The 19,608-nt window shown below is 43.6% G+C and overlaps 1 protein-coding gene across 2 annotated transcripts; it reads right to left on the bottom strand.

The window, feature by feature from the left end:
• Window positions 1-2,725: 2,725 nt before the first annotated feature.
• On the bottom strand, window positions 2,726-18,177 carry LOC114617559 (enoyl-CoA delta isomerase 2, mitochondrial). Of its 2 annotated transcripts, none has more exons than XM_028763132.1 (10): window positions 18,050-18,177; window positions 17,211-17,373; window positions 14,821-14,919; window positions 14,278-14,466; window positions 12,350-12,419; window positions 11,489-11,588; window positions 10,081-10,201; window positions 5,234-5,323; window positions 3,676-3,819; window positions 2,726-3,048 (listed from the first exon to the last, which is right to left on the bottom strand). In XM_028763132.1, the coding sequence occupies exons 1-10, from the start codon at window positions 18,091-18,093 to the stop codon at window positions 2,893-2,895; spliced, it is 1,176 nt and encodes a 391-aa protein (XP_028618965.1). In that variant the 5' UTR covers window positions 18,094-18,177; the 3' UTR covers window positions 2,726-2,892. The 2 variants fall into 2 exon arrangements, with proteins under 2 accessions (XP_028618965.1, XP_028618966.1); XM_028763133.1 differs by having other exon boundaries at window positions 17,866-18,175.
• Window positions 18,178-19,608: the final 1,431 nt, after the last annotated feature.

The following is a 19,608-nucleotide window of genomic DNA, read 5'->3' as shown; positions in this document are numbered from 1 at the left end:
GATCAAAAACTCAGGTGATAGCAGATGCTGGCAAGGATGTGGAAAAAGAGGAACACTCCTCCATTGTTGGTGGGATTGCCAGCTGGTATAACCACTCGGAAATCAGTCTGGTGGTTCCTCAGAAAATTGGACATCGCATTACCTGAGGATCCAGCTATACACTCCTGGACGTATACCCAGAAGATGTTCCAACATATAACAAGGACACATGTTCCACTATGTTCATAGCAGCCTTATTTATAATAGCCAGAAACTGGAAGGAACCTAGATGCCCTTCAACAGAGGAATGGATACAGAAAATGTGGTACATTTATACAATGGAGTATTACTCAGCTATTAAAAACAACGAATTCATGAAATTCTTAGGGAAATGGATGGAACTAGAAAATATCTTCCTGAGTGAGGTAACCCAATCACAAAAGAACACACATGGTATATACTCACTGGTAAGTGGCAATTAGCCCAAAAGCTCGCAATACCCTAGACTCAACTCACAGACTACATGAAGTTCATGAAGAAGGAAAACCAAAGTGTAGGTGCTTTGGTCCTTGTTAGAAGGAATAACAAAATACTAATTGAGAAAATATGGAGACAAAGTGTGGGACAGAAAATGAAGGAGGGGCTGTCTGGAGACTGCTCCACCTGAGTATCCATCCCTTGTCCAGTCACGAAAGACAGACGCTGATGTGGATGCCAGGAAGTGCATGCTGACAGGAGCCTGATATAGCTGTTTCCTTAGAGGTCTGCCAGAGCCTGACATATACAGAGTGGTGATGCTCATAGCTAACCATTGAAAAGATCATGGGGTTCCCAATGGAGGAGTGAGAGAGAAGACTGAAGGAGCTCAAGGGGTTTGTGGCCCCATGGGGAGAGGAACAATACCAACCAACCAGAGCTCCCAGGGTCTAAACCACCAGCCTGGAAGCACATTGGGAGGGACCCATGGCTCCAGCTGTATATGTAGGGGAAGATGGCCTTGTTGGGCATAGGTGGGAGAGATCCTTGGTCCTGTGACGGCTGGATGCCCCAGTATGGGGGAATTTGAGGGCAGGGAGGTGGGAGAGGGTGGGTCGGTGGGGGCATATCCTCACAGAAGCAGAAGGAGGGAGGATGGGATAGGAGGTTTCTTCATGGTGGCTGGGGGGAATGGGATAACATCTGAAATGTAAATAAAATATCCAGATTCCATTCCTCTCAGCATCTGGAAGCACCTGGTGTTCATGAGCCTGAGAACCAGATGGCCTGACCTCCTTGCAAGACTGGGGACCCCCACACCAGCTCTAGCTGTCCTGTCCCTCAGACCATGCTTCCCCACCCCTGGAGTTGTGTCCTGGGGCTTCCCTACAGCCCAGCACCCACTTGGCATCAGAATGGGTCAAAACTCCAGTGTCCCACTTCCCCTAGCAGCCAAGCCCTGTGGTGGAGAGGATGCAGAACTCCATAACCCTACACATGGGTTCCTGGTGAATAAATAGGCAAAAAGTACATTCGATCTCCTGGAATTATGATTTCACAGAGTCTGTGAGCCACCATGAGTGCTAGAAACTGAACTTGGGTCCAGTATTCTTACTCACTCAGCTATCTCTCCAGCCCCTCATGAGCCACTCCTAATTTAAGGATTCTCCTCTAGTTCCTTCCCATATTTTGTACAAAGATTTTGGCTGTAGCAAATGCTAGAAATCAGGCACACCCCAGCCTGCTCTCAAGGACTCAGCACAAGAAGCTACATAGTCATTAGTTGCAAACCTTTTAAAGGGTTCTTGCTTTCCCAGATTGAGTATGTGTGGCCTTGTTAAAGGAAATGTATCACGGGGAAAGGGCTTTGAGGACTCCTATCTCTGCCTGCCTATCTGTCTATCTATCTATCTATCTATCTATCTATCTATCTATCTATCTATCTATCTATCTATCTATCTATCTATCTTATCTATCATCTATCTATCTATCTATCTATCTATCTATCTATCTATCTATCTATCTTATCTATCATCAATCTCTGGACTACTGATCCACATGTAGAACTCTCAGTGACCTCTCTAGCACCAAGTCTGCCTTCACACTGCCATGCTTCCCACCATGACGACAACAGACAAAACTATTAAACTGTAAATCAGCCCCGAGTAAATACTTTCCTTTATAGGGGTTGCTATATTTAGACGATCCTCTCTATAGCACTTCCGTTTGTATATGTGGCATCTAGCAGCTCTTACATTCTTGCTGTTGAGTACGTGATCCTGGAAGCAGGAGCTTTTGTATCCATATGGGGCTGTTTAGAAGGTACAATGACAGACCTGTCTTTCACACCTACTATGGTCATCTTTGCAAACATTAAAGGTGTGTCCTATTTCACATGTCTTAGTAAAACCCAACAAGATCAGTTTATTACACTGGAGAGCAAGAATAGACCATTCCTACATGGTGTCACTTCACAGCAATAGAAATCCTAACTAAGACAAGTGGAAATGAAGATTTTTTGTTTTGCTCCTTTGCCAGATAGTTGGAAAAAAAATGCAATTCAGGGTACCTTTGGTGATCCAAAGACTGTTGACGTTTGGCCCAATTTGCTTAGTCACCACTTGTGGATGATAAACTGCTACTATGGTGTCAGGGATATGATGTCAGCATGTTTCAGGACAGGTCTGCAAGGACACTGCCCTGTTCAAGCCAGCATCCATTTATGTCAAGAGATGCAAGACTTTCTATTGCCAAAAACCGACACGAATTCTTAAGGCTTGATTTATGAAGTTTTATTTCTCAGTGCTATAAAGCATTCTCATCATAATTGCTATGCTAATCATGGAAAAGGCACAGGGAAGTATGTGTCGTTCAAGTCCTCGAAACTGGAACTCCCAGCCCATCCTTCCTGTGAGGAGTCTAGCTGTTGTGTGGTCTTCACAGCTTCGGTTTTCTGGATACGAAGCTCATGATGGCGTTGATGCACTCCTCCGACAGCCACCGTTCTTTTAGCGTAGTGCACTCCTCAGCGTTAACTGCGTGGAGCTTTTCTTTCTCATTTTTTCTGATCAACTCTTTTGAAATTCTCATGGCCTGATGGAACAAAACCAACAATATAATATTCCAGCAGGAATAAATAGGATTGGTCTATTCCTGCCCTCCAGTGTAATAAGCTGATCCTGATGGATTTTACTAAGACATGTGAAATAGGACACACCTGTAATGTACGCAGAGATGACCATAGTAGGTGTGAAAGACAGGTCTGTCATTGTACCTTCTAAACAGCTCCATATGGATAGAAAAGCCCCTGATTCCAGAATCACATACTCAACAGCAAGAATGTAAGAGCTGCTAGATGCCACATACACAAAAGGAAGTGCTATAGAGAGGATCTCCTAAGTATAGACAGCCTCCTCACCTCCCACCTGAGTTCCAAAGTAAAAGAGCTGGGTGTCTACTGGCATCCTCCTGGGGTCATTCCCATGAAGGACCTCCCCTTTGCCTTTGCAGCATAGAATGAAATGTCTATCTGGTAAGTTCTTTAAAAAAGAACAAAAAAATCAAATTCCTAACATAATAGTAATTTTAAACTCCAAATCCAGATGTGCTTTAAGCCAACTAGAGATTGGTCATGTCTTGTTAGAATGTGTTCTCCTGAGGCACATTTTCCCCTTTGGAAATAGTTTTCCTGGTCCCCAAAAGTAAAACCCAGATACTAACGTTTGGCGGGAGCTTTGCATATGTTTTCAGCCTGGTCCAGACTTCTGTCTCAAAAGTGCTTTCAGGGAAAACTTCAGTGACAAGGCCTTGATCCCAAGCCTCTCTTGCTGTGAGCTTCTTCCCAAAGAGAAGCATCTCAGCTGCCTGCAATGCCAAGCAAGATGTGACCTCTAGTTTCATAAAGCAAAGCTTCAGGTGACTTCAGAACAGTCCAGTTTCTGCAGACACAGATGTACTCATGGCTCCCGGGGCTGCTTGTCTTTCACAGAAATAGGGAAGCTGATGGCTTCACTGGCAAGCATCTGCAAACAGCTGAGACCATAACTGTTTCTGCCTTTTGAGGGGTAGAACAGCAGCTCTTCAGTTAGGGTTCTCACTGAAACAGCAAGAATGGGAAGCCCAGAATAAAAATGACCTGGTCCCCAGTAGGTTATTAAACATTGAAAATGAAGACAAAGCTGGGCAGGGCAGAAACGTTGCATTCATAGGGTCAACCTTTTGAGGCATTCAAAATTTGGTTCCTTTACTGGTAGTCCTAATGGTTGAGCTTTGAACGTCTTCACCTGCAGAAGTACTCAAATTACTTCTGTGTGAATGAAGGGACTCAGGGATGGCTGGGGATGGCTTATATTGCAGTTGTAGAAAAACCAAGGACCATGAGCAAATGTTCTTTCTATAGTTGCATTTTCTCTCCCCAAAACAGGAACAAATTCCAAATGCTCTAAGTTTGAAGGGCTGGTTCTGATCAACTTTTCAACACTTAACTGATTAATAACTCAAATTCTGATGACAGCATGAGGAGGTTGATGGCGGCATGATGAAGTTAAAGAAGTGGATGTGTGTGAATACATGTGTATACACACATATACATACATATACACATACACACACATATATAAACATGCATGGGGCATTCACAACAAAAATCTAAATTCAACAAGCAGGCTCTTCTACTATACTGAGATGGTAACCAATGCCTGCTAAGCCCTTCCCTCTGTCCTTCCTCTCCAGTCCTGTCTCAGTGTCCTTGGAGTCACTCCATCCACAGAGGACAGACAACTAGGTTTGCACAAATACAGAGCTAGATCTGAGCAGCCAGTGGGCCACCTTGAGGGCCTCAACATAAAATAGAACAGCTGTGACCAGGAGTCACAGTGACTATGACTTCGTGTGCTGTTAAGAGCTGGCTACCTCTGGTTCTTCACGTGGCTCCTAAAGAGAAGATGTTACCATGTCATCTCAGTGGATGTTGCTTATCATCCCTGAAGTGATCATAGTTCCAGGCCTTCAACTAATGGTGCACAGCTGTGAAGGCTAAGGTCCTGTGCTCCCACCAGTGCTCTAGCTCTGGCTGACCTGCTGTCAGACACTGTCCCTGCATTAGAAATTACAGAGAATGCCTTGACTCTTCCCTTACCTCAGATCGCCCCTTAGCCTGGTTCCTCCATGTCATAGAACAAGGAGTCATCCTTAAAGCTTTGCCCAAGGAAACAAGAGAGTAGAGGATTGCCTTGACAACAAAGATGACACACTACATTTTAAGTTTATTCTAAGTTACCTTTGCTGAGCCCATCATCTTTGGAAAAGTGTACGAGGAGCAGGCTTCCGGGCTCTGACCGAGGTGGCTGAATGGAGTATGGAACGTTGCCTAGTTGAGGTGAGAGAAGAAAGGAAAAGTATTTAAAAATTACTATTTGGTTTTAATTTCTCAATTTATGTGTTTGTGTTTGAGAGTAGGTAGCCCACTGTGGCCTAGAACTTAACCATCTCATGCCTCAGCCTTTTGAGTGGAGGCATTACAGTGTACTATGTCCAGTTCAGAATTCCTAATTGTTGAGGACATTTAAATTAAAATTACATGGTATACTATGCATACCACACACAATTCACTCATAGTGTGTTGTCAATGGAGTTTTACAAATATGTAAATCATGTAGCCACCAATGATTTCAGTAATCTGTGGCCAGTCTTTTCCTTGTACCATCCCCATGTATCCTCTACCACGATCTGTTCACTGTCCTTTCTGTTTTGCTGGTTTCTAGAATGTTACACGCATGGGATCCTACATACAACACACCTTTGTTTTTTGTTCCTGTCACTTGAGAGTCCCTCAGACACTACTGCATACTGCTATCCTCTTCCTCATTTTTGCTAACGTTTCCCATTATGTTTAAAGTTAAATTATGTGCTTTCTTATTTTTGTATTGTAAAAAGTTCTTTATAAACACAGGTTACAATTAAGTAAGTATCATGGGAAGGATTTTTACTGTTCTGTGGCTTATCTTTCCTTTTAAATAAAAACACTTTTGAGCCAGGTGGTGGTGGCACACTCCTTTAATCCCAGCACTAGGAAGGGAGAGACAAGCCAAGCTCTGTGAGTTAGAGGCCAGCTTGGTCTACAGAGTGAGTTCCAGGACAGACAGGACTACACAGAGAAACCCTGTCATGAAAAAACTAACAAAACAACAACAAAAAATGTTTGGATAAAGAGTCTTGCTGTGTAGCCCAGGCTAGTCTCAGTCCTAGAACAGTTCTTTTGACTTAGCCTCCCAGAAGAGTGCTGGGATCACAGGCATGAGCTGCCATGCCCAGCTGGCCTTTTGGAGGGAGGAGGGAGGAAGGGTATGGGAGAGGATCTCATGTAGTTCAGGCTGGCCTCCAACTTGTTTATGTGGCCAAACATGACCTTGAATGCTTGATGGTCTGGTCCTTCTTCTTCCTATTAGACCTATGTACCATTACACCCAGCTTCTCTTTGCATTACACAAACTTTAAGTCTCATTTATTTATATGTGTATGTGTACATGGGAGCACATGCATGTATATACATATAAGAAGGTCAAAGGTCAATTTGTTGGAATTATTTTTCTCTTTCCACCATGTGTGCCCCAGGATTGAATGAGGCCATTGTGCTGGCTAGTTTGATGTCAACTTGATACAATCTAGAGCTACCTGAGGAGATAGAACTATACTTAAGAAGTGCTCTCATAACATTAGCCTGTAGGCAAGTCTGCAGGGTAATGTTTTGATTAATGACTGATGTGGGTGAGAGCTCATCCCACGGGAAGTGCTGCCATCTCGTGGCTGATGGCACTGGGTAGTATAAAAAAGCAGGCTGAGCACGTCATGAGGAGACAGCCAGTAAGCAGCACTCCTCCATAGTTTCTGGATCAGCTTCTGCCTCCAGGTTTGAGCCCTGTTTAAGTCCCGTCCTGACCTCCTCCAGTGATGGACTATAATGTGGAAGTATAAGCTGAATAGACCCTTTCCTCCTCACCTTTCTTTGGGCACGGTGCTTCATCACAACAATAGAAACTTTAAGACAGCTATCACTTGCAGCAAGTACTTTCACTGCCTAAGATATCTTGCCTGGCCCCTAGAGAAGCAGGCAAATTTTAATGTTCTCTCTCTCATGGTTTAAAGAACCACTATGTTTCATTCCTTGTGTGCTATTTCTCCTCACTGCCTATTTTTACACTGGATTCTTGATCTATTGCTTTATGGATATACTTTAAAAATATTTTGGAATGACCAGCTTTTGTTGGTGAATTGAACAACTGTTTTCTCAACCTTTCATTTGCCCTGATTTTGCCCTAGAGGTCTTCTGCCTTCTTCAGATTCCACAGTCGGTTTCAACATTGGGATTGAGATGACAAGCACGTTCAGTTAGACTCAGGCCAATCCTCCTGTCTCAGCTTTCTAAGTGCTGGGATTACAGGTGTAAGCCAACACACCAATCCGTTTTTATGTTTTTTTGATGAATAAAAATATTTATAAAAAAGAATCACTTATATAAATAGACAACTACTTAGATTTAATTTCTAATAGTAAGACATGGTCTTTATTTTAATGCATATTTGTGAGAATATATAAAGTACATAGCATATAAATAAAAACATAAAATGCTCATTAATATCACTTTTCTTTTCACCCCAGAACCCTTGGTCAAGAAAATGTACTTTGCCAGGCATGGTGGCAAATGCCTTTAATCCTAGCATTCTGAGGGAAGAGGCAGGTGAATCTCTGTGAGTTTGAGGCAAGCTTGGTCTACAAAGCTAGTTCTAAGACAGCCAGGGCCATTTTACAGAGTAACTCTCTATCTATCTATCTATCTATCTATCTATCTATCTATCTATCTATCTATCTATCTATATATATATATATATATATCTTAAGGAATAGCCATAGCTAACAGGTATATACAAGCTTGACAATGAACAGTTATTGCAATTCTTATTTGCAGAGATAGAATGGTGGATGCAGTTAAGGGCTGAGGCTCTTAAAAACAACAGACTGGTTAAAGGTTTGGGATAGTTCCTTATCCTCGCTGTGAAAGGTTCCTTTATCTGTAAACCTAGTATGACCTCAAAGGGCTGCTGTGTGTATTGGATAAAATGTGTATATGTGTAATGTGTATTAACGGAGTACCTACACACTGTGAGCATGCAAACATTTATTTGAACAAATTTAAAACTCACATAGAAAAGGTGTGTTTGATGGTAGAAAGCTACTAGCATGTTTAGCCCCTAGTTGTATTTAAGACCAGCATCTATCACAGACAGATGGCAAGGTGATGGGCACCATAATAGGGTTGAACGTGAACACTTGTTCACTACAGTGTTTGTTTATGAGGTCAGTAAAAAGCCAGGGAATCTCTTTAGTGGTTAACCAGGAATCTTTAGTACCTCCTAAAGAGAAGGTGCCAGAAGAACCTGAGGGATACTGGCCTATAATTCCCAGGTCAGTGTTCTAGGTTCAAGTGCTAAGACAACTGTCATCACATCTGGTGTTTATAATAATACATCTCAGAAAGAGTCTCAGGCTTCAGCAGTCAGGGACCAGTGAGATTTAAGTTATGGAGACCAAATGCTAGCACTGGTTTACTGAATGATAAAATGAGTAATTTTTCTCCAGTTAATTTTATGATGCATATTTGAGATAGGTAATACATTAGCATGATATGCATACACACACATACATACAGTAAGATTGTTGCTTTAGTGAAACCAAGAGTCATAAAGTTCCATCCAGGTATAGTTATAATCTAGTCATTTGCCAAAGATCTTAGATACATTTCACTATTATTGACTACAGTTCTGGCACCGTGCATTAGATGTTATGGCAGTACGTATCTGCTAGTGTGTATCCCTTTGAACTATATGTCCTTGATCCTCCCATCCCCGCCCATCATCCTATAGACTGATGTTTTAAATGGTCTTGGGAATCCAATGCAGAGCCTTCCCAACTGAACAACATGCCCATTCCCTCCCCCCACTTTTTTTTAAAAACTTAAATCTTTTCTTTGTATTTTCTAAAGTTTATTTTTGGCCACTACAGAGAAATATTATGATAAGAATCAAAATAGAATACAAATACAAGTGGTGCACGGTGGCAAACACCTTTAATGCCAGCAATGAGGTGGCAGAATCAAAAGTATCTCTGTGAGTTCAAGGCCAGTCTCGCCTACCTACATAATGAGTTCTAAGCCAGCTAGTTTGATACACTGAGAGACACACACTCACTCATCCCCTCCCCACCATACACACACAGTAAAGCAGTGAACACAATTCTGAGCTGTGTTGTAGTCTCAGGGTTGCTCAGGGTTTTAGTTTTATCAGCAATGGAGGGAGAACAGTGAATGACCACAGTCCCTTCTCACTTTAGAAGCCTAAATACTAGGTTTTGTGAACTAGGAAAAGAGATCAAGTAACCTGCACAGAGGTTATTGTCTCTCCTGAAAGCTTTCAATCATCTGCTGAGCATTTGGGGGTAATATTAAAAATAAAAATTGAATAAATATTAAACTCTGATTAAAATACAGATCATCAGAGTTGGGGCAATGCTCACTGATACTTAGAAAAATTAACAATCAAGGAAAAACACTTTGTCAAGTTAAACTAACTAAATTCCTGCATCCTCCCACTTTCTTGTTCTGTTTTCTGGTGCTGTGGTAAAACACTGACCAAAAGCAACTTGGGGAGGAAAGGGTTTAATTGGGTTACAGGTTACAGTCCATCACTGAGGGAAGCCACAGCAGAACACAAGCAGAAGCCAAGGCAGGAAGCATGGAGGAACAGTGCTTACTGGCTTGCTCAGCCTGCTTTCTTATGTAACCCAGGACCCCATGCCCAGTGGCGGCATGGTCCACAGTGAGCTGGGCCCTCCCATATCAATCATTTATCTAGGAAATGCCCCCACAAACATGCCCATGGGCCAATCTGATGAAGAAAAAATTCCTCAGTTGAGGTTCCCTCTTAACAAGTAACTCTAGCTTGTGCCAAGTTGACAAAAATACAAAAAACAAAACAACAAACTAACAAGCACAACCATTAACACCTTGTAATATACTTAGTGAAAGGCACAATCAGGACACTGATTTACCTATGTCTGTGGAAGGAGACTTACCCTGTCTGATGCATAGACAGCGTCAAATAGTCCCAGAAGGGTGACAGAAATTCCCACAGCTGGGCCATTTACTACTGCAACCAGAGGCTTGGGAAAGTCTATAAAACTGTTTACAAATTCCCTACAGAAATGGAAATAGAAAATCATTAAACACACCAAACTGGTACCACTAACTATAGAAAGGAATGTACAAATCTGATGGGAGATCACTTTATAGAGCCGCCTCTCCAGAATGGTCAAGGATCCCTGTAAATTGTACCTAAGGGAATATTAGGACATGACTCTAAGGCCAGTTCACACTCTGGGCTGTGAGTTCAGGACTGGTCCAGCTGTGACTGGAGAGATCTTGGTGGGTGACTGAGTGCATGACCCCATATTCCAGCACAGGGAGACTGAGAGACTCAGCAGAACTGGGAAGCTGAAGCCTCAGCCTTCCTTCAACAGCTTCTAAGACCACTTCCAGTGGGCCAGCACTCGCAGGCACTGTCTGTTCACACCACTCATGCACAAGAACTCACACTCCCTCTGCTCTTTCTCACCTTACACTTTCCAGTCAATCCCATGGAGAGGGCAGGATGAAGAGAGGTACTCTGATGGGGAATCGCAATGAAGTGTGTCAGCACAGACGAGTGGGCATTTTACTCATGTGTTAAGAATGAACCCTCTTGGGGGAGCCGAGGAGATGACTCATCATTTAAAACATCTGCCAATTAAGTAGGAGGACTGGAGTGGAGTTTGGATCCCCAGAACCTGAATAAATTCGGGGTGGGTATGGAGGCCTGCTTGTCCTTCTGGCCTCAGAAGGTAGAGATGGGAACCCAGAGCAAGCCAGCTAGCAAGACTAGCTGTGTGGGTGAGCTGTGGGTTTGAGAGATCTTCAGTGGGTAAAGTGAAAGTGTGTGTTGTCTGGTCTTGTGTCAGCTTGACACAAGCTAGAGTCATTTGGGAAGAAAGACTCGCAATTGAGAAAATGTTTCCCTACTACTGAGCTATAGGCAAGTCTGCAGAGCATTTTCTTAATTAGTGTTTAATGTAGGAGGTCCAGCCCTTTGTATGTGGTACCACTCCTGGGCTGGTAGTCCCAGATGGTATAAGGAGGAAGGTCAAGCAAGCCAAGAGGGAGCAAGTCATAAGTAAGTAGCAGTCCTCCATTGTCTCTGGGTTGGTTCCAGCCTTCAGGTCCGAGCTTGTTTCCTCTGATAATGAACTGTGATATGGAAATGTAAGGGGGATAAACCCTGCCCTTCCCCAAGTGGATTTGTGGTTCTAAATATAACAGAAAACAATGAAGATTTCTGACATCAATCTCAGACTCCACATGTACACACATGCACACGTATGCATACCAGAAACAGACACATGAAAGGGGGGGATTAACTCTCTAGGATCAAACAAGTGCAAGTCTTACCTCAGTACCACAGCACCCTTGCTAGCGGCCTCCTCCATCCCCCCAGTGGCACTAGTGAAGTTAGTCAGGTCATTCCCACTGCAGTAGTAGTCACCAGTTCCTGGGAACAGTACAGTCAATGCTTTAATGAACACACACCTTCAGTGGAAGGCACAATTCCTTCACATGGCTACTCATTCTACAGCCGTTGTGTATCTGCTGTGTGCAGGGCTCTGGGCCATGCACTAGAAGAACACTGGTGAGTCCCAGGGACTAGCAAGACGTGGGTGTTAAAGAACACAAGTAAATGGAGATGGTGTGACTACATACAACATGGCAGATGGAACAGGTCTGGCTACTGGGGGGTTAGGGCAGCTCAGAATATTTCAGTTCTTCTTCCTAGCCTGTCATCCCAACTGTCCCAAGGAAGCTACTTTCAGACTCCATGGACAGCGCAGAGCTTCTGTTCAATACTATAGGACTTACATAATTGAACTGAACAATGTGCACTCTGCATTTCACTGATTCCACTAAGGCATGCTTTAAAGGCCATGGATCAAATATTTGTTTCTTTCATTGCTCAGCAGATTTATAGGTAGTTAAAAGTCAACCTGTTTTAGACAGATGAGTTGCTTTCTGTCGTGGTTCTTGTGACTCACAACATGAGCTTTCCTTTCTCAGGTTTGAGCTTATGATTTATCAGGAGTAATTATCGAAGAATGGTTATATTATGTTCATGGTAAATTTATAAATTTACGTGGTGCATTTATAAATCAAATCACTGAAGTGCTGGAAAAGACCTTCAAGAAACATCATTTAGGTCTCCACCTAGTACGAGACGCCCTAAAGTAAAAAATTGCGTAAGTCTGGCCGTGGTCTTACCTGTGAAAACAGCGATGACTGTGTTATCTGTGCTGGCATTTTTAAGTGCGAGTATAATATCCTGATACATCTATGTGAACGGAAAGATAGGGAAAAGAACAATAAAAATGAGAATCATCATTCCGTGTGCTGAGCCACTGCATCAGTCTGCAATCCTTCCCTCAACACAGGGCCAAACAAAGTGTTTTCTCCACTTTATAGAGCCACTTCTCCAGATTGGTTGAGAATCCCCAGAAATGGCACCTCATGGAATAGTAGGCCACTTGCTTCATGTTTGTTTGTGTGAACTGTGTTGTGCCTGATGCTTTTGGAGATCAGAGTTAGGTGGAAGATTTCCTGAAACTGAAAGTACAGATGATTGTGAACCATGCTGTGGGTGCTGGGACACAAACCCAAGTCCTCTGTAAGAGCAGTGAGTGCTCTTAAGGACTGACCCATCTCTGAAGACCCAGGGATTCTATTTTGATGACCAAAACAGAGGCTGCCTGAGAGGATTTCCGTTCCCCTGACAACTCCTGGGTGCACATGATGCACAGGTGCTGTGGCAAATGCACCAAATAACTACTGTGTTCCAAAAGTGAACAAGGGAGAGACCCAGTCCTTTAGCTTTGTGGCTGGACAGCTACTGTGCTCAACAGAGATGAGTAAGGCAAGGGCATGGCCAGCACATAGCTTGCTAGAACTCTTGAGGTTGCCTCCAGCAAGTAAGAGGGAAGGTGACTGAGAAAAATGTCCCTGGAACAGCATCTCAGCTGTGGCTTCAAGAGAGAATAAGTGTCCTGGGCAATCTGGGAAGTGACAATTAAGGCCAGAGGCCAGATTCCTGAGACACTGAGCTGGGTACAAGGGCATTGTCCTCTGAATGTGTCTGAAAGTCTTGCCATAGTTTTAGTATGTTTTCAAAATTGGTATAGGTTTTATGTTAATAAAATTCAATGTGGGGAAGAATGATGAGAAGGGTGGGTATTTATAAGATACTGGAAAAGTAAAAGTATAGAAAATGATGTGACTGTTTTCCTCAAGGCAGGAGATGGGAAATAATTCCAGAGAATCACAGTAAAGGAGACACAGCAGCCAAGGTGACTGGCTAGAACCAGGGCCAGGAAAGAAATGGATCGATTTAGATTCTCCTGCTTACCAGCTGTAAGAACTTACCAAGTCACTTCTTAAGCTGCTGAACTATTTTGCTAAATAATGGTGTCAGGATTCTCTATTCAGAATGCTGACTCTTGCTGCTACAGCTTGTAGCTGTAAGTAGCCTCCTTACCCAGAAGTGACTTTCGCAAAACAATGTCCTCAAAATTAAATATTGTATCAATTGGAAAGCACAGGCGAAACTTTACAAGATTCTTAAAGTTTCCATTTAGCATGCTGTCCTACATTGCAGATGGGAGCCTTGACCCCAGCTCACCTCCCAGCATATGATAAACTCCCTGTAATATCAAGAAGGAAGGCTCAAGCGATTAACTTATTAGCATCGTTCAATGGGAAATTTAAAATCACCCTTCAAAGCAGCAACTACTGCTCTGCTGCTTCCCTCTCTCTGCTTCCCTCCCTTTCTACAAAAGATCCACATGCATGAGGATCATGCATGCACTCAGGATTTATGCTCCCTTAGGGGGCCTCAGTGCATCTCTTGTTAATGCTTCTTCACTGAGACCGATTTAACTGACTCATGCTTCCATTCACAGCAAAGCTTGACTGCCTTCTGGATATGTAGAACCTACCAGAAACATACAAGTTCTAAGCAATGCCCAACTCTGCTGAATGGAGCATAAAGCCAACCACTCTTATCTTCTTCCACAAACAAAACAAAACAAAACAAAAACAACACAAAAAAAACCCCAAAAAACAAATGATGCTGAAATTCTAAATGAAAGAAATTGAAGTAAAGAAAAATGTGTCCAGTCCCTGGGCAGGAGCATCACCTGGAAGGTTATAGCGTTCTTTTTGGTGGGCCGATTGAATGTGATTGTCGTAATGCCATCTTCAGAAGTTACCAGGATGCCTTTAGATTCCTGGGCTTTCTCATCAGCTCCACGCTTTCCCTGGCTCGAGACTTCAGACGAGGAACTCAAACTGGATACAAGATCCACATAGTTCTGCCTGGCAGTTTCCTGAAGAGTAGATGACAAAGTCCTTCAGCCTTCATAATAAGTAACTTGAGAAGCATACTATGCAATAAAAACCACTATGCAATCAACAGCAGGGGCTTTGATTCAATAAAGGAACAACACAACTCCAGTAGTTATGGGAGAGGTGACCCATATGTGTAATTCCAGCCACTGGGAGGCTGAGGCAGGAGGATTGTTGAGTTCAAGACCAATTTAAGGTAAAATAGTGAGGGGAAATAAAAAATCAAAAAAATTCAAGCTCACTGATAAGAGATTTGCTGGAAAAAATATTAAAAAGCTTCTAGTAGCTTTAAGTTAATAATTAATATTCTAGTTATTAACAGTAAATAAACTTACCTTAGGTAGGCTGCCCAGGGCATTCCATGCATCCCACTTGGCCTTATTGACAAAGTCAAACACACCTGGCTTAGGCATATTACAGGGTCCTTCTGTAGCCTACAGAGAGCACAGTAGTCATTCATATTCAGAGAAAGTTTGTGAGCAAGTGGTTCTAAAAACCCAAGAATTTGTCAGTTTTGTATTCCTGATCTCAGATTTCACAGGGAGTAAAAATATTGAGCCAATTTTCAAAAGTTACAGAACATCTGGAAGTCTGCACTGTGTTCTGAAACCCTATCTGTAGGGACAGAACCAGAAATTTAGTGGCACACTCCTACTAACTGCCCAACAGGGCTATAGCTGCTGCAGGGAGGGATGGGGTCTTACAGCTCCTGGTCCTCAGGAAGTTCATCTGAGGATCATGTCAGGAGATAAGAAGAAAACTTTTATTTTTTTTATTTTTAGAGGGTAGGTGGAATAGGTATCCTGAGAGAAATAATATACCCTACTTGACTACTTTTCAAAAGTGAGTTTTAACAATTTAAAATTTCTCAATTCTGTAATAAAGTTAGTTACCAGAGGACAGAGGAGGCTCTGACCTCACACAGACAATGTCACCATATGGAGATCTGAGACATTACAAGGAACCAAGTCCACAGAGGGCTGCTCTTCTCTCTGCCACTGGGAGCCTAAGGGCCTGCCAGAGGCTTCAAATAGTGGCTTCCATTTGTCTTTCGTCCTTGCCTTTCTCCATCCTAACTGTTGACTGCTCCTAGCTCCTGACAAACTGTTTCTAAGATCACCTCAGTTCAAATCTACTAGAAAGACTGGAGGCACCCTGCAAGCCCTGGTTTTCACAGTCATAGTTCTTCCCAGGGAAAGGATAGAGACATAAATAAGCCCAGGGCAAAAACTCACAGGATAGAGTTCAGAGAGGCCAGTGTGACACTACGAATGTCCTCTCCCTGAAGGTCAGGAAGGAGAAATACCCGGGACCGATGGACATGTGACAATGCTTGGCATACTGCCAGTGAAGAAACTCTTGGCAGCTTCTGTGTCCAGTCTCTGCCAGAGCCCTAACCCACACATGAACCTGCTTATCCCAAGATCACACTAAACTCTACTAGACTCTCTGGGCTAAACTTGTACCAGGCATGAAAGACAGTTCATGGGGCTAGAGAATACCTCCTAGTAGCTAAGGGCAAAGTTGTTTTGAACAAGTAAAATTCTTGAATGTACACGTCTGTTTCCGTAGGAGTGTGCATATTGCTGGGATACACAACCATGACCAGAAGCAACTCTGGGAGAACAGGGTTTGTTTTAGCTCACAGTCCTCAGGCCTCACTCCACAGGTCATAAAAGTCAGGGCAGAGAATGAGGACAGGAACCTGAAGACAGGACATAAAGCAGAAGCTGGGGGTGGCATGGGGCAGGGGTGGGGCGGGGTGGGGGCGGGGTGTGCTCACTGGGTTGCAGGCTGTGGGGGCGGGGCGGGGCGGGGTGGGGCGGGGTGTGCTCACTGGCTTGCTCAGCCCGCTCTCTTATACATTCAATCGTTAATCAAGACAACATTCAACAGACTTTCGGACACACCAGTCTTATTGAGGCCCTTTCTTAACCGAAGAGTCCCTCTTCCCAAATGATTCTAGCTTGTGCCAAGTTAACAAAACAAAGCAAGACAATCAGGACACCTATGATAAAGAGACACTCACACTCATCACCTAGTAGAAATGATAAAAACGATAAATATTAACAAAGGAATCCAGGCTGGCAGACATCGGAGTGAATTCTTTGCCATTACAACCTTTAGTTCCTCAAAGGTTATAAAAATTTTCCGACATTCACAAATATATGAGTTATAGTATCCAGTTTATCAGTTGAACAGTTATTAAATTTTACCTTATGTCTTCACTGATTTTTATCTTTTTATTTTAATTAATTTCAAACATTCCAAAACCCACACTATTTCATCCTTAAATACTTACTATCTATTCCCCTGAAACACCAACATTTTATTATATAATCAATCATGGACCCCTTAACAATAACCAGGACACTGTTAAATAATAGTAAAACTCAGTCCATATTCAAGTTTCTCCAACTGCCCCAGTGAATTATTTTAATCAGGAAGGACTCAAGCAGGCTCCAAACATGTGAATGTAAATGTTATATTTTCCAAATCTCTTTAGTCTGGAGAGAAGCACAGGAGGCTACTCTGTGCTTTAATAGCATATCAAGGCCTAACATAAAAAATCAAAACAAAATAAAGCCTGCATACATATACCCTAAAGGGGAGTCAGCCACGCAACCCGCATGTGAGAAACCATTTAAGCTGCGTGTTAGAAACATATCAATCAACATGAGGAATTATTTGCTTAAAGTGTGTTCAACAAACCTCAGGCTATTACCTGCTTATACAGTGCATAGAGTCTTAGTTTCACTTCGTTTCCTGGGTCCTTCTTCAAGAGTTTCACCTGGTTCATTGCATTTTCAAAGTCCTGCTGACTGGCTCTCATTGTTGGTCTGCCCAGATGCAGTTTAGCCACTGGTAATCTGAAGACCTGCAGGAGACTACAAACAGTGGTTTCTATTTGTTCCTTGCCCTTCATTTCCGCAGCAACAGGATTACTGATTGGTTCCAACTCATATTGATCAGAACAGCGTGAATCTACAATATTTTCCCTAAGTAAGCAACTTCCCACAAACTGTAGTGCACACTTATTCAAGTGGAGCATAAGTTTTGCCTTTTGAGAAAGTAACTCGGACCGCCAATTTACTACAAGCATGCGGCTCCAATCTTCGCTCCATAGTTCTTCGGGCTGTTACTTATGGGTCACTCTCTCCAGCCACTTCTCTCAACAAAGTGAACTTACTGCTTGAAACCCACACTGGTGATAATGGATTGCGGGTCAGCAGCGCTCCGAGCTAACTAGAAATCTTAGACAAAATGTCACTTTAGCCAAGGCACTGCGTGCCCTAGGAAGTCCCCAGCTGGGCCTGGAGGCCTGGGTGCCCCGGGGACCCGAGCACCGACGGAGGCGACCGGAGCGCGTCCATCCTTACCCTTCGGGACTCAGCAGAGGAAGAACCTTCGAGGTCACTCTTTAGAGCTCTCTCGCTGGGAAATCGCCAAAAGAATATCCTGCTGTCCCGCTAGCCAGACCAGATGACAAAGCCGGCGGCTCCGTGGGCGGGCGACAAACCTCGCTGGCGACTTTGGGCCGGACAGTCGAGGCTGCAAGCTTACCTCGGACACCAGCACCGCGCCCGACTCCAGGTCACTGCCGCCATAGCTAGAATGCTGAGGCCACACTGAGCCCGGAGGCTTAGGCCCAGCAGAAAATGAAGGGCGAGACCGGGAAGGGGCGGAGCCAGAGGGGCACTCCGGGTGTGGGCGGAGTCAGGGCTTGTGGGCGGAGCCAGAATGTGATCTCGGGCCGTGAGAGGACCCTGGGACAAAGAGGCGGGCAGAGCAGACCAAGGATGTGAGCCCGAGACAGGGGTGTGACTGGCAGTTCCTTCAGAGTTGAGAATGGGCGGGTTTCGAGGAGGAGCCTAGAATGTTTGGTCCAGGTCCAACTTGGTACAAAGGTGACTGGCGCAAGAGCTGGCAAAGAGGGCCAGAGTACAGAGGCGGCTCACTGTGCTCTGGGATTATTAATCAGATAACCTAAGCATATTCATTTAGAAACCAGACCGTTTCCAGAATGTTCAGTTTGGAGCACGGTCCTGAGTATGCTCAGTTTAAGTTCATGGAACATTATGTTTAAAAGGTTAAATGGACAAGACTGCTCCTGAGCATGCTTATCTTGCACAGTAACTTTTAAGCTAAACATGAAATGAAGCTGCATTAATGTAGGCGTTTAGCCTGAAGGTGATTCTCTTGCTTAGTGGAGAGGCCATGTCCTGTAAACAGTGTCTGGCTGAAGATTGGGGTGGGGGTGGGGCAGTGCGCAAGGAAAGGAACCCACTGTGAGTAGGGTATTTGAGCTTAAGGAACACTGTGCCCACGTTGAGGAGTTTGGGTTCTGTGCTAAGAATACTAGAGAGCCACGGAAGAGCTAATTGGTGGGGCTAGAAAGTTGACTAGGCTGTTTGAGAACAGCTGTGGCTCTTGCAGAGAGTCCGGGTTTGGTTTCTCTGAATCTACAGGATAAGTCATAACCATTCATAGCTCCAGTTCCAGGGGAACAGACCCATCTTATGACCTAAGCAGGCATTAGACACACAGATGGTGTTCATAACACAGGTATGCAAAACCAATTACATACAGAAAGTTAAATAGACAAAGTAAGATAAAAAGTTACAATAAATACATGTTTAAAAAAGAACCAATGGATATGTTTTGATCTACTTTACAGTGCAGTCAAAGATGCCCAGGACATCCCCTGAGAGTTTTGTTTCTATACTAGAGTAAGAATGGCAGAATCTTCCTTAAAACCTCACCAGAGTTCTAATCTCCAGTCTGTTGGAGGACCAGGGCCTCCTGTTTTTTAATGAAGACCTTGGAGAAGGAGGTGTGTGGGTCAATTAGGTCCTACCTTAGAGGCTTGACTGCAGGTGACCAGTGCTGTCTAGGAAGGGATTTGATACAGCCTCCCAGGCCTGGTGGTCACAAAAGCCCAGGAAATGTTTCTAGTGAAACTGAATCTTGAGAGTTCTACTTCACAGTGTATGCTCAGGATTTTGGGAGATGTTTCTTGAGATGGTGGCCTGGAACCTATGATTGATGGAGCTGTCAGCTAGAGTACTTGTTTTTATTTATACTATTAAAACCATCAGATCATGCTATCATTATGGCATATA

The sequence above is a fragment of the Grammomys surdaster genome, unplaced genomic scaffold, assembly GCF_004785775.1.
Source record: "Grammomys surdaster isolate TR1022 unplaced genomic scaffold, NIH_TR_1.0 137, whole genome shotgun sequence".
Lineage (NCBI taxonomy): Eukaryota > Metazoa > Chordata > Mammalia > Rodentia > Muridae > Grammomys > Grammomys surdaster.
The sequence above is the reverse complement of the archived record's forward strand: the minus strand, read 5'-3'. Positions and strand labels throughout refer to the sequence as shown.